Source organism: Leptosomus discolor, chromosome 4 (genome assembly GCF_034619465.1).
Source record: "Leptosomus discolor isolate bLepDis1 chromosome 4, bLepDis1.hap2, whole genome shotgun sequence".
In the NCBI taxonomy this organism is placed as follows: Eukaryota; Metazoa; Chordata; class Aves; order Leptosomiformes; family Leptosomidae; genus Leptosomus; species Leptosomus discolor.
This window is the reverse complement of record NC_141394.1, coordinates 72,864,987-72,880,837: the sequence shown is the minus strand read 5'-3', so window position 1 is coordinate 72,880,837 and position 15,851 is coordinate 72,864,987. Positions and strand designations below refer to the sequence as shown.

General features: G+C 34.4%; 1 protein-coding gene across 3 annotated transcripts in view; it reads left to right on the top strand.

Annotated features, from left to right (window-relative positions):
- The window catches only part of RGS12 (regulator of G protein signaling 12), an 80,974-nt gene that overhangs the window by 52,450 nt on the left and 12,673 nt on the right, over positions 1–15,851 (top strand). Inside the window, exons 7-15 of one of the 3 annotated variants that reach the window (XM_009953961.2) lie at positions 1,964–2,143; positions 3,346–3,499; positions 4,427–4,503; positions 6,279–6,479; positions 7,440–7,513; positions 10,265–10,391; positions 11,347–11,443; positions 12,960–13,036; positions 13,557–13,710. In XM_009953961.2, the coding sequence (XP_009952263.2) occupies positions 1,964–2,143; positions 3,346–3,499; positions 4,427–4,503; positions 6,279–6,479; positions 7,440–7,513; positions 10,265–10,391; positions 11,347–11,443; positions 12,960–13,036; positions 13,557–13,710 (1,141 nt within the window). The remainder of the gene's footprint in view (positions 1–1,963; positions 2,144–3,345; positions 3,500–4,426; positions 4,504–6,278; positions 6,480–7,439; positions 7,514–10,264; positions 10,392–11,346; positions 11,444–12,959; positions 13,037–13,556; positions 13,711–15,851) is intronic. The other 2 variants (XM_086464019.1, XM_086464020.1) reach the window with 2 other exon arrangements.

The following is a 15,851-nucleotide window of genomic DNA, read 5'->3' as shown; positions in this document are numbered from 1 at the left end:
AATTCTATCTTCTTTTGGTGCTAGATTCTGTGACAGTAGACAACTCTGAAAAAGCTTTGTTTTTCATCCTGAAACGATATTAAATTTAAGGTATTTAAGGTTAGCATTGTAAAATGGTGTCTTTTATTTTAGGAGCACAAATCGCATTTAGCTTAAAATATTGAGATTTGTTGAGTGTCAAATCTATACATTTTGTTTCGTTGAAAACCTCAAGGACAGGTGAATTATTTTGTATTTTCCAGTTAGCTTCGTGTTTGGTTAGTGTGTGCAGATTGCACTTATGATTTTCCCCCAATAACTAACCTTCTATCAGCAGTTCACCTTTAAGTGTGAGACTGAGAAATTTTGATATCTCGTAATTGCCTCTCCGTATTTTATGCTATTTTGGCAATACACCACAGTGTTATACTTTGAGTTCAACAGAACTCAAGAAACATTTCTGAGCTATGTGCATTGTCTACACTGAATAATTTGTTGAGCCTTGACCTGAAGACTACGTGTGCTCTGAAACTATTTGGCTTTCTGAATTTTGCCAGTTTACGTGCATTTAGAGGATTGTATCTTTCATAGCATGAGACATTCCCCTTTTGTGAGCGGTTTTTCAAGTGGGAAGAGTCATTGACACCCGATTGTGTCTTTGACACTGCATTGAGGGCACATTAGTCTTTGTGCTGAGCTGTTTCAGCACGTTAAGCTGGCAAAACTTAACCCTACAAAACTATTTTTCCATACCTTACCATGTGGAATACAGTTTGCTAGAGGGCCCAACAAACACCACAGGTAACACCTAAGAGGCAATATATGGGGGGGAAGGCAAGAATGTCCAAGTCAGCATTCAGTTTGAATTAGGTTTCTCTGACACTGCAGCATCTTGCTGTTTGCCATAAAAGGTTTGGGCTAATGCTTGTTGGGAAGAGTGTCTCTGCACAATCTGAAAAATAATTTCCATCTGCAGCTGGGCCACTGTGGTTTAGTGGTGCACTTCCCTGTAGACTCTTGGGAATGCCATAACCAGTTGGGTGGCACATACCGTTCTTTCCTTGTAGGGAATTTGTCATGTCCAAAGAAGGAGGCATTCACACTGTTTTTTAGATCAAGTGAATCTCTGGAGATGATATAAAGGTAAAAGTATGAACTCACTTAAAACGATAGGTTTGCTAAAATGGAACAAGAAATTCAGACATTGTTTAGCATTTAAGAAAGAACTTTTCTTCCTTTACTTGCATAAATTTAGCTTTGGCTAAATTAGCCCCAAATGTTACTCCAGGCCTGGTATAGACCTTCTTCCTTCCTCTGTAGTTAAAGATAAATGTTGTTCTTGCCCAGAACAGCCGTTTTATGTAAACTGTTCTTTTTCAAGGTCTTGATTTTGCAGCACCTTGATTATTGGATCTTCAAAGATACTGATCTTTTCTGTATGATTGGACACATAAACATTACAGAATACTGTAAATGACTTTTTGCCCCTCCCCATGTCAGTAGTTAACCTTTTATATCTTGTATATTGTGATTATATCGTATTCCTGAGTTTTAGATCATAAACTCTTTTCTTGTTCACAGCTACCTTAAAACACACTTGTATAATTTAATACTGTCACGTGTAGTACTGAGGTAATAATCTTTAAAAATTTAAAATGTCTAGCTGGCTACGCTCTGCATAGAATGAACAAAGGCATAAATGCAGTAAAAGATGGCTATGAGGATGGTGTTGTCAAGATTCTACAGCATCTCAGCTTCTCCTGTATTTTGCACAAATCATAGCATTTTTCTGAACCTCTGCTAAGGAATAGACCACTTCAAATTCATGCAGTGTATTTAACCAGGTCTAAACAAAGCCTTGCCTACTGTTTTTTACAGGTTGATATCCTAAATTTTGTGGGAGTTGGCTGTTGTGAAATAGCTTCATTTTCTTGATGTGTTATTTAAGCTTGTATAACTGTTATCCATTCCATTTTAATTTCAGATATTTAACTTGATGAAGTTTGATAGCTATACTCGCTTTCTTAAATCCCCCCTTTACCAAGAATGCATCTTAGCTGAAGTAGAAGGTCGTCCTCTTCCTGATCCTCAGCGTGTTCCCAGCAGCCCCACTTCTAAACACAGTATCAGTTCAGAGAAGTCCAATATCTCAACACCGAAAAAGGTTACCTTCGCATTGTTGTTATCTCAAAACTATGTTCTTAAATAATGTTTTTAAAGTTCTCTAGAAGATCGAAGATAATGTATAAAAAATGATTAGAATGTTTGTTTAGTGGTGCTGGCAAATATAATTACAAAATCTCAGGAAAATACTGTTTGTTTGTTTTTTTTTTAAATCCATACCTTTGAATCAGATTTCTAGCTATTGACTTTCTGAATATAATTTCATACCTTTGTTATTATTTAAATATATGTGTACAAATAAAAAATTGAGGATTACCTTAATGGTTCAGTTCAGAAGCTTATTTTGATTGAGTATTGGAATTAAGATGTAATATTTGAACCTATGCTGAGAGCTGACATTTTATCAGAAGTTATTGGAGAAGGCTTAAGCTAATCTAACTCCTCTTTGCAGAGGACAGTTTTTTGAATTTCTTAGCCCCTGCTGAACTAAGATAATTCTGTGTAAAACAGATAAAGTTGCTTAAGAATTAAACCTGTAGTTAGAGTTTATTTTTTCTTCGTGTAGGTAATACCACCATAGTATTATATAACTGTATGGGTAAATCATAATTTTGCATTTTTCGTGTCAATCACTACACATTAGCCCATCTGCTATTATATATTTTTATGACTAGGAACCTTTTTAAAAGTAGCATTTTAAGGAATACTCTAATAATCTAACAAGAATAGTAGCTTGTTAAAAGCTAGTTTAATATCAAATATTCCTGATGTTTATATTCTTCAGCAGTAAAAATATTTTGATTGTACTTATAAATGTTAAACAATACTTGGTCATTGTCCTTAAATGCAGTTCATGTTCAAGCCTAGCCTAGGAAAAATACCAAAATGAAATTTTGTGTTTTAAAAGCAAGGCAAATGGCCTTTCCACTTTAACTTAGGCGTTACTGGTGAGCTGTGGAGACTTCTTTCCTGTTTGCAGGAGCTCTCTTATGGCTTGTTTTGATTTTCTTACAAAGTAGCACATTTCTATCTATGTTTTTTTTTTCCACTGGGGTGGTTTTTTTTTGATTGCTACTGAGAGGCATGCTGGCATTTACCCTTGTGAGTGGGGTAAAGAAGACAGCTAACCTGACCATCACACTCCTGTTGTGGGAAGGTTTATTTTAGAGATTATACTTATAACTGTGATCAGTTGTAGATATTATACTTATAACCAATGATTTCATTGTGTTTTGGTGATAGTTAAGTGGTAAATCAAAGTCAGGAAGATCTTTAAATGAAGAGTCAGGAGAGGAGGACACTGAGAAGAAAAAAAGGGGAACATTTTTCTCATGGTCAAGAAGTAAGAGTTTGGGAAAATCACAGAAGAGAAAAGAAAACGGTGATTATCCAAATGGTGAGTATTCACATTCCAATTTGTTGCAAAGTTTTTTCAGCAATAGATGAACTGATCTCGTCGTGTTTAATTTGCATCTAAGTGCATCCTTGGGTGTGACAGAGGGAAAAGAAACTGTCGAGTCAGAAGGCCATCGCAGGGCTGGTGTCACTGGAAGTTTTGTGGAAGCAGATGTACAAATAAACAGATAAAAGTATGAAAATATTTAAATTTGTTTTTATTGACTTCCAAAATACTTTTTTTCTGCTTTCCAGTAGACTCTACATTTCTGTGTCCTGACAATTGCTTTTTCAAGCAGAGAGCTACTATTTTTATAGTAAGATAATTTCAACTCTTCACAGAGAAGTTCAGGAGCTGTACTTGCAAATAGTGCTATAGTTACAGCTATTTAAAAAGTCCTCCATCTGCATTATCCTACCTTTCTTTCTTTTATTAGTACCACACAGGTTTGTTCACTTTTGAACACGCTCACTACCTGTTTCCACCTTTCCTGACTAAAATGTAAAAAGAAGAGTCAGAGTTGTGAGAACCCTTGTAATCTGCTGTTTGGTTACTTCAGGGTTTTTGAGACTTTAAGGAAGAGTTCCCCTATGAGAGCACCTACACATGGCCTTCAGAAGAGAGATGAGAGTTTTGCATTAACTCATTCCACTGAGTTAAAAATAATAGAGAAATTCCACTGAACACCAAATTTGGACCATATTGTTACTGTGGTTTCTTCTTCTCTATTTTCTAGCAAAGGCCCAGACCCACAAGATATCTTTGATTTCTGTACTTCAGTGCATGGTGTGAAGATTTGTTATTTTTTCCTTTAATGAAAAAAATTATTTTTCTGACCAGAGGAGCAAATACTTGAAATGGCTTATTTTTGTTATTTTTATAATACAGAAAGCTATTTTACTGATTGCTGCTTGTTTCCACAAACAGATTCTATTCAGTCCAATGGATTGTCATACAGACGGGAATCGCAAGGCTCCATGTCATCAACTGCTAGTCTTGACTTGGTAATGGCCGGCTCTTAATTATGAAGAAGTGGGGAAGCAGTGAAAACATTGAATTACTAATTTTCCAAGTAGTTTGAAGTAATATTTTGAGAAAGGGTCTTTACGTGATACAGTGAAAGGGCAAGATGTAATATTAAGCAGTTTTAGAATACTAGAAATGTAATAGAGGTTGTGTTCATATGTTGCTTCTTGTTTTGTCCTTGTAACAGTAAGATATTCTTTACATCTTGTCTGTCTTAACGTCAGGCACCAGTGAACTTGCAGAATAAAAGTTTGCCTTTCAAAGGGAGCTACTGTAGCTCTTATAAACAGCTTTTTCCACCTACCAGAGCTTTGAAATTCTGTTCTGAATAACCACATGTTAAAGCTTTTGCTGTGCTTGACCTGTATGCAAAGGTTGTTGAGTTAGGTTGGTTCCTGTGTTACCAGTGTCTGTTGTGCTTCTTTCCTCTCCATTTCTTTTAAAGTTGTGAGTTTTTCTTCTTGTCATTATGACTTAACCCTGCTCCTGAAATCTGAGAAAAGAGAGGTAGGGAATTTCATTGCAAACAACTGATTTTTTCATATCATGGAGGAAAATATTCACACTGTGATTTCGAATCATCAAGTTCTACCTTTGCAGTGTAAAACTAATGAAATGCAAAATTAAAGCAGTATTAATAATAGAACATAAATGTAATACTTTAAATTTATTTTAACTATGTGTATATGGAGGAAGAATATAAAAAAGGAGATTTTAAAAAGTTTTTTGTGATTTTGATATCCCTCTAGTAGATTGTAGCAAGTATGTAATTTTGCCTACGCTACAAATATTGATCAGGGAAGCAAGCATGGCAAAGTCATGTCTATTTCTGTTGCAGAAAAGTCTTATCTTAAAAAAAAAGAGAAAATGCAAAGCGTCCCTAAAGCAACAACCTCTTTTTTCAGTCCTACTCCAACTGATTAAGTCAGAAAGGTACTGTGTTTTGGATGAGAAGCAGCAAGTTAAAGACAAGAGAAAAAGCACGATGAGTACCCTAAAAGACTGTTGAAAACAGTATTTTTGTGGTGTCCTTTTAAGCTATAAGTGAGCTTTTTGTTAAAATTTCAAAGATACTTTTGATATTTTATAGTAGAATTACTATTCTAGTGTTACTTTAGAATAAAGGTTAATGCTATGCCCTTTAGCCTTAACCCATAACATTGAACTTTTTGACCTCTTAAAAAAATGCGTGGTCATTAAGTGAATTTTAAGATTTTAATTTCTCTGTGGTGTATGTGCATGTGTAGCATTCAGATTGTGTCAAAAGAAGAGGAAATTTTGTTTGAGGAACCTGATGTTTAAAGGTGTTCCTCATCACTTAAACGTTGGTTTGTAATGTGCCAATGGCAATCTTTACATCAGCAGGTCATGGAGTATAGACACTTAAGTATTTGGAAGCTAAGTAAGATTGTATTTAATTCTTACACTTTTAGATTAGGAGCTCTGTTCTATAGTTTGAGAATCTTGTAACCTGTTTTACATACATACTGTTGAAAACTTAATCTATTCTTGAAAACTTCATCTATTCTTGAAATACTTTCAGATTTATGCAGTGCTGTTATCTTTTTCTAAATGGATTGTTTTCAGGATTTAAATTTATCTGATATTTGTGGTATTTGGCAGTATTTCTAACCTGTAAACATGGTAGAAAGTATCCTTCTTGCCTTGGTTTGATTTGTACAGACTCTGAAAGTTTATGCATATTCCTAATTTTCCCATTGGGCACTGACTTTTCTTTCTTTTTCTTGTCAAGTCTGAAGCCTCAAGATTACCTGCATTTCTACCAGATAAAGAGAAGTCCCCCAAATACTGCTGTATAAACCTTCCAGATGGTTCATCCAGCAAAATGGCTGTTAAATCTGGATTCTCTATCAAAGAGGTGCTATCTGGGCTCTGTGAGAAACATGGCATTAACATAGCTGCAGTGGACCTTTTTTTAGTTGGAGGTGATAAGGTATTGCATATTCCTGTGCTTTTTTTAAAGCATTTTCATATTTTACTAATAAGGAATTCTGTTCTCTTAATAGTGATACATATCTCCTAGTTCTGCCTGTAGCTTTATATTGGCAATGCTAGTTAACTGAAGAATTTTAGTGAAACTAGAACTGGTGAAGTACTGTGATTGTAGTATCTGCATTACAGAAAGCAGAAGAGAGCTCATGACAAGGATTTCCTTATTATTAGAAGTTAATTTAGGGCTCTAGTCCGTGTAGTTTGTCTGGGGGACTGGTTAGCTTGTAGTTGATTGCAAGTATCCACAAAGAAAACAAATGTGTTGTAGTAGATGGTACTTCATCGAAGTAAAGGAACTTAATGACATTCAGTTTTTCAGGGGTGAATGAGATGAATTCATGCTAAAATTAAGGTACATGTTTTAATATTGAGGAAAATTTCCAAGACAGCAGTCTACATTGATGGGAGGGTGACGTCTCTTACTCCATCAGAAGCATATCCAATTCAAAGAGAAGCTGTGGATGTGAAACATTTATTGTCTTAAAATTGTGCTTATGACCAATCTAGATGATTACAATGACAAAAATCAAACAATGTGCATAGTTATGTGCCTGTTCTTTTAAATCTTTTAAAGACTGTTAACTTGCCATATTTTATAATGCATCATTCTATGTAATGATTTACTTAAGTTAAAGGACCCAGGCTTGTTTTAAAACACTGAGTTCCTGAATAGCTGCTGCAGTGGAAGTTGAAGTTTGGTCATTGTCTCACACCTAGCCAAAATAAAATACACTTTAATCATGTTGTATATTGTAAATGAATATCCGCTAGAATGCATACAACCTATATTAGTAATTTTCTGACTTATCTGAATTGTCTTTTAACCACTCAGCTGTTCCATTTTATGTATTTTAAAATTAATTTGTTCTCTCTTCTTTTGTTTCTGACATGTGCTCTGTAGCCACTGGTATTGCACCAAGACAGTAGCATCCTGGAGTCTCGGGACCTACGTTTAGAAAAACGCACTTTATTTCGGTAAGAGTCAAAAATATTCTCTTCCTCTGGTATTTTCCACCCCACTTTCCATTTTACTCTCTGTAACTGCGCTAAAGTATATTGTCAGTTACCTGTGCAGCAAAACAATAGATAATGCAGAAAAGAATTTATCTGAATCCAGTAAAAAATACAGTTAGCCGTGCAATGCAACATCTTAGTTTGTAATCCAGAATCCAGCATTAGGGGATCTAAGGTTCCCATTCATTGTACATTAGAAGAAATAGGCCTTAGTATCATGCAGAGTCACATCTGAAGAAGGAAGGTGACCTAATGTTTGTGACTGAAAATTATTGACTCCCATGTCCTACAGTTAACTCACAGTTTGAGTTTCTATTAAAGGAAAAGTCCATTTTTACTTTAGATTGCAATAACACTAATGCAAGAGATTCGCATTTATCATGGGGACTCTCTGAGTTACACAAGTGCCTAAGTTAGATACCCTGCCTGTGTTTAGGCACTGATATCCCTTAGATTTGGAGCCAGCTGCGAAGTGCTTCCTCTACAGGTGATGGTGAGATTAGGGCACCTCTAAAAGGTGATTCAGATGAGGGCAACCAGGGTAAGGATTGGTGGGAGAAATGTGGACCTACAAGCATGTTTCAAACTGAGTAGAGCAGCACCTGGTGAGTTTTAAGTGCTGCAAGAGGAAGCTTTCTGGATTGCTGTCTTGGATATGAGTGGGATTTTGATGTCAGTGTTCCACTTTAGGGATATTTAAATATTATTATGATGTCTAACAGCTCAAGTTGAAGCAGATGTGAAGAAGCACAGGATAGGACAGATCTGCAGGCCCAGAGGGACCTTCCACATGGGGAAGAGACACACTTAGTAGGCTGAAGCAGCACAAGAATGAGAAGGAAATTGAACTGCAAATCTCCCAGTCTAATCCTAAATGCAACAATTAAAAAAAATAGGCCTTTAAGATGAAAGGGATATATTTATTGATTACATGTTTCCATTCAGTTACATCTGTAATTATGTGCCTAACTGGCAGATTACAATAAGACTAATTGTTTAAATATAAATTAATCTGTGTATAAATTTATAACCCTGAATGATATAATATTAATATGGGTATAATATAATTCAATACATTATATATTTAGTATTATGTAATGTTATTTTATAGTATGCACTTTTTTCAAAATAATATTTCTATTTTTTTCCTAAATTCCAGAAAATGTTATCATGTTCTTAAATTCTAAAAATCCAAACTAGTGCTATAAAACTCCTGAAATAATTGTTTCAGGAAAAAGTCGTTAAGTAGAATGTTTCTGTTACATTATTGAATGTGGTTTTGAAGTGAATAAAATGTATTTTGTCAGGCATTCTTCATTTTGGCTTTATATTACTTTTCTTTAGGAAATAGGGCTAGTTTCTATTTAAGGGTACTTCAGATTAATGAATATGATATAGCATATTCTATTTCAAAATTGAGATAGAGCAGTCTTTTATTAGGTGTGAGTTTGTTGAGTTTCCAAATTAAAAACGGACTTTAAGTGGGCAGTGCCATATGTTACTTCTGTGTTAATTAAAATGTAGAAATGTTCTAGATTATCTCCTTCTGTGGGTAGACACTGTGAGCAAAAATACTCAAATATTTGGAATATTTTCAGACATAAGACAAATACTATGTGGATATACTTGGTTACCTGAATGTCTGCCACTTCTATGTCAATTACCAGTTAATGATTAAAACTGATACTTCCATTTAGTAGCTGTTGTATTCAAAGAAAATGTGAAAGACAAAGTTTCAGTTATTTAGGTTTCTTGTGGAAGTGAAAGTCAGTAAAACTAAACATCTTGTATTTGGGTAATTGCGTGAGAGAAAAGATGGGGTTTACATAATCGTGACTGACAAAGTCACTAATAATTTTAATTTCTTCTGATGATTTATATTTATTCTGGTAGTTTTGTAAGTAATGAGCCTGCCTGTGTTTTCATACTATAGTGCCATTATAGCCAAATGTGGCTGTTATGGAGGAATCAGGGCAACAAACAAACTAGGCACAGTTCTGTGCAGGGAAATAGACATAAATGGAATAGTTGTTTGGGTTTTAAAAAACATTTCTTCTTTCTTTTTTTTTTTTTTGCTATTTTGATGAAATGTTATAACATTGCATAATAGAATCTGAAGAGGGCTGTCTTTATCCTTTAAATTCCAACTGAATTTCTTTTACAGCTTTTGTAATTAAGTTTTTTTCACAGCAATTTTTTGTGATATGGTAGCATCTATCGAGAAATTGGCATCATCTGGAATTCTGCTGTATTTATTCCTATGCTTAAAAATAAAAATTCCTGTCCAAGCCCATCTCAAGTAGTCGAACAAGACATTGTGAGCCTCTCTTGTGGAAGTGGGAAGAAATATTTTTCTTGCCTTCAAGGCTATAGTACAGGCATGGAGTCACTTTGGAAGCACTCCTGGACTAGAATGGTCAAAGCAGTCTCACTGTGAAGATGGAAGTTCTATGGTATCTCATTGGTCTGAGGATCACCATGCGATTGGGTTGGCTCATGCATTCACTCAGCTCTGGCCAGTGAAACAGTGGAATTTTTATGTGTATTAGAAGTGCTTTATACCTTCAAGTTAGGGTAGATTTGTGCTAGTGAAGTTTCAGGGTCACTAGCTGTAAACTAGTAAAACTTTGCTGTAGATTCAATTTTATATGTTTTGTGCATTTTGTTTTACTGGAATTTTTCATACTTAATGTTACAATTGATATGTTTCAGGCTGGATCTTGTTCCAATCAATCGATCGGTTGGTTTGAAGGCTAAACCCACCAAACCAGTAACAGAGGTCTTAAGGCCTGTGGTTGCAAAATATGGTTTAAATCTTAATGAACTTGTGGCAAGACTAGTAAGTATCTTTTGATGTAATTCAAGCTGCAGTATTTTTTGTCTGGAGAAGATCATATGATAATCCCCGAAATTATCCCTATCCTTATAATTAGGCATTAAAATCTGTATTTATAACTACATGTTGAGATGAAAATGCATAGTATTTGTAACCATTATGCTTAATAGTAACTACCTCAAAGCTTTAGTCTGCGTCTGTTTTATATTCTCCTTCAGAATAAATCCAACATCGTAAATAGTAGAGCCTCAACGTAGCTTCTTCCAGAGCTCAATTTTTCCACTATGAGCAGGGAAATTGGATTGAGATTAGCTAAAGCTGTTGTTCCATTATCCTGGAAATCAGGAAAGTTGCCTCAAATCCTCTCACAGAAAACTTCTGCGGAAGCAGTCTGACTCAACTTCTCTACTACTAAACACTTGGCTAGCATTTTCTTTATTCTATTATGATGGAATATCAAGGAATAGAAAGTTACTTTTGTGGTATTTCTAGAATGTATACTGTCTTGGCTGAAGTAGTCTATGTTTTCAAAATAAATGAAAAACATGTTGCTATAAAGATAACTTCATTTAATAAAATTACAAAACTAATAAAATACAACCAATTTAGAATATAAAATAATCTCAAACTGCCTCTGAAAAATATGATTTTGTGACCGTATACACCAATGGCCCTAGAGTGTTTGTGCATGCTTGCAAATCGGATGATATTTTTTTCTCCTTGTCTTCTTTTCCCCAAATACCATTCTCCTCATGTAAATGGGTTACACTTATTGTAATCATGGTAGTTTTATACAAATGGAATAAATATTTTTAGAATGGTAAAAGAAAGGTACATTGAGGTTGCACTGAAACATAAAAATGCTTTGCTAATTCTCTTTCAAAAAGTGTCAGACTGCATAAATTTGTTCTGAATACAGCTTTTTCTCTATTATATACAAACTGTGATCTGACTTTAGAATGGTGAGCAGGAACCACTTGATCTTGGTGTCCCTATATCTAATCTGGATGGTCAGCGGGTTGTTCTAGATGAAAAAGAGCCAACAAAGGGTAGAGGTAAGTTGGCATATAAGCTTTTATGATGTCAGGTCAGTTTCATAAACCCTGACTTTGGTTAGTTTTGTCGGTTGGCGCAAATGTGAGGTAAATGAGATTAAATTTAGGTGTGTCAGATGTAGCATATATTCTTTTTAACTAAAAAGGAGTGCAGTTTCTAAAGATTGAAGATTAAATTTATCTGTTGATAGCAAATACTTTACTGTTGCTGTAAGAAATTTTGCACAAGTAATATTTGAATATTTTACTTGCACTTGGCTGTAGATCCACATGGACGTTTAGGGACGTAGTGCCTAGTAATAATAATGAGACTAAAATGCCAAATAACTTCCGTGAATTTGGCAATTAATTCACAAACAACATTCTGTATAATAAAACAGATGCAGTTTGTGCAGCAGCTGTATATACTGCTGTGATAACCCCCTTCTTTGACATGAGAAAGCAGCAGAGTATACATCTCCACTTTTAAGTGGTGATTTCTAGAGATAAAACTAAAAAGAATATAATTTGTCATTTCTCTGGACAAAGTAAGTGAAAAATAGAAGTTGAACAACTGAATAGCTGGCATTCTTTTGGCACAATTAACGCACTAATGTAAACAGCCTTGAGAGTAAAGGTTTGGTTTCATTAGGAGACCTTTTTATAGATATAGAACACTTAGTTTTACAAATGAAATTAGATGTGGTTAAATTAAATTGACTTAGAGCAGAGATCCTCTTTGAGAAAGAACTAGGAGAATAAAGATGGGGGTATTTATTGAGGAGATCAGATTTGTCATTTTTCTAGGAAACAGAACCGATTGTCATTATGAAAAAAGATATCAATCTAAATACTCTCACAGATAATTAGTTTAAGGGCTACAAGTAAAACTGTAATCCTATGTGCTGCCAGCTGCTAGAAAAGCCTAAATCATAGAGCATCATCCTAGCAGTAGGCTGATTCTATGGCAATATACCAGTGAAAAAGGGCCATGATTCTGTATTTGCAGCTTCGTCTTCAGTTAGTATATTTGTTGTAGGCGGTTGTAATTTGAAGGAGCCATTTAGTTATTTAAGTGTAGACAAGGAGGATATGGCAATGTCTAGAAAACAATTGATGCATGGAACAGGTTGGAAAAGATTCAACATGACCTTGCAAGGTCTTTTCTGACTAATTCTTTTTATTTTTGTTTAAATTCAAAATTAGAGATGTACAAACTGAGTTACTACCTGAGATTTTTAAAAGCTATTTCATCTAAATCAACTGTAAATTTAGAAGAACTTACATGAAACTTCAGCATCTTTAAACTTTAAATGTTTAAAGTCTTGCCAGTATTGGGAAAATTTGAATATTAGAGGGAGATTCAGGCAGGTTTTGACCGAAAAGTATCAGGGCTATCAATTGTGCTCTTTGTTTTCTGAGTACATCTTTGAGAAACTTTAAAGCAAAAAATCTGTTTTGTGCATCATTGTCACTTAAATATTACATCTTTGGGAAATCATAAATTCATAGTTATATAAGGTATGTTTATGTTCAGTGTTTACAGATAAACAAAAGGGTGCATCAGTAAAACAGAGTGCAACTGTAACTACTTCAAGAAATCAAGTATCTACTGTAAGTCTTCTGCAATGATTTTTGTCCCTTAGATCATCTTTTGTTTCCTTTTGGAATTCTATACTGAGAGCTGCATTCATCCATGACTTTGAATCAGCCAAATTACGTAACTAGATTGAGTATAGCTATAATTCATCCGATGTTTTTCTGCTGTCAACAGCATTTATTTGTGAGAACTTTGTCTTCATGATGAATCAAATAGCTCTTTCACTGTGTTGTCTTTGTTTTTTGTGTCTCATTGGCTTATCTATATTTGAAAATGATTGACTTACTCTGAAACTCAAAGGCCCTTTCTGTAATGTGAATTCCTCAGAGTAAACAATATTATATTTGTTTATACATTTTTGGGAACTACTATGGCAAATGTTCTTTGCAATAATCAAGGTTAAACTAAGACATTTGGTGTGGTGGTGTTAGAGAAATGTGTTTTCAAAATAACTTTTTATTCACTTAGACCATATTATGTACACAATGATATAGCCTAAATATAAGTAGTACCTTAACTTTCCTTCTAATGCAGGGAGAGGGAAGAACACTAGGAAAGTCTAATTCTATCAAAATGAAAGGCGAAAATGGAAAAAATGCTAGGGAAGTCCGGCTGTCAAAGAGAGAAGACTCTATTGCAAAGATTGGGAAAAAAAAATGTCAGAAAATAAATTTGGATGAAGCAGAGGGTATGTGAACTTTATAGTTTACGTATTAACATAAGTAGTCTTAGAAAAATGAGAATTTTTTATCTGTGTAGGAAAAGGTACTGTGTGTCTAATACTGCATTGTAAAAATCATAGTCATGATCCTTACATTTTTGTTCGATACTGTGTTTGAATTGTAAAGTTCTTGAAGCTGAAGGTAAAATTTTAAGCATACCTTAAGATAGGTGTAGGTGCCTAGTGAGGTTTTCAAAAGTGAAAGCTACCTAATTTCGGTAAAACAAAAAGGAGTAAGTTACTCAATTGCAGTTGAATATCCCATTCGATACCCTTTGCAAGCTGTGTAGAAGCTTGCCTTTCTGTTCACCTTTATGTAAGAGTCTTCAACTCACTGAAAGGCATTCTGCACAGTGGTGTAGACCCTAACTTACTCAGGTAAGAATTTTTGAAAATTTTCTGCTAAAGTCTGTAACAGTCAGGGCAGTATGGTCTGATGACTGTGGAGGAGCTGTGATGGGCAAGAGTAAAAGTTTAGTTTACATTCAGGAAGTGTTTGGAAAATGTGGTTAGAAGTAGAAATAAGCGAAGAGGGTTTTGGTAATCTTGGATATGCTGAGTCCTATTTTTACCTTCAATTGCATCTTAATAGTTTTGGTGACATAATGAGGAAAAAGCTCAATTTGCTTTCTTATGGAAAGATGTCCATGGGAGAAAGGAATAAAAAGGACTTAGCAGTAGAAATCTTGACATACCACCCTCTGCCCTAGGGCATTAGCTGAAGCAATTATCTATCTTGGCAGCCCTACACGTTCCTCCCTATTTTCTCCAAGTAGAAAAAAATCAGAGGACATATTTTACCCACAGATTAAAATTTACTGCTGATGTTACCTAGTATGCATATCCAAAACATGGTTATGCATGGTTATACAGCAAATGGATGTTCATCTGTGAATAAATGTCCACTGACTGGAATTGAAAAAATGCTGTGGCTAACATGTTTATTGCAGAATAGATGTTTGTTAATGTAAGTGTTATTTCAAAATATTAGTGCATTTTAAATTATTTTCTGTTGCTTACTATTTTGTTAACTTGTTTTCCATATTTTAATATTTTCATTTTTCTTCCTAGGGCTGAGTAAATCATTAACATAATTTGAAAACTTCAGAATTCGAGGCTTTCACATTTTATTTTTGAATTTTGTGAAATTTGTCCAAGTTTGGAAAATACGTACCAAATGTTGTAGATCGTTTTTTAATGAAAAAAAACCAACAACTGTTCTATGAAGTTTGAGATTTCAGAAATGAACATTTTTGTATGACATATTAGAAGTGTTGCATGTTTTAATATGCATACCGCCATTTTGCAAAACTTTGGCAATAAGAAGCGTTTTGAAGCTTCCATCTTGGCTATGTTCAGATTTTATGGCATTTGACAAAGCATGTTAAAAATTTGTTTTTACAAATATGTTGCGAAGCCTGACAAATATAAATAGAGGATTAGGAATAAGGTCATACAAATGCAAGTGTATGACTTCATAGTATGCTAAGTTAAAACTGATATTCACATTCTGTGCTTTACTTTGTGATGGATTTTGCTTCACAGTGTTTATAAGCTGCGATGAAACTATTGATTTTTATTCATCTGTTGGAGATGGCCTTTTTAAGCATCTTTAATATTCTGTAGTTTCAGTGCTCTCTTCTTGAAAAAGTAGGACGTGCAGAGACCCTATAATGAGAATTACATATTTTTATATTTATACGTTTTGTACCAAAGAGTTTGTTTAATGTTGCAATGCTTCTTTTTTGAGGAGTGGTATAATTCTTGACTTATGATTGAGAAGTTTCTTGTTGCCAAGTTTTGAGACTTTCTAGAACAGTGATGATTTACTCTGGGTGTTATTTATATATAGAAACATACTAAACCGTTGGACATCATTAAGGACATGATCAGAAAATCGCTTCTAATTGTGTTAAAAACTCTGTAAAAAAGCTGCCCCATTGCTTTTGGTAATGGCTACTTTGATGGTTATTGACAACCTACATGCTACTGATTCACTATGGCGCAAAGTGAAATGGGGTTACTTAAATCATCATCTGATCATGCCCTGTGATGATAACTTCCTGGATTAAAAGTACACCATGAGTTGAATTTAAACTGTGATAAAA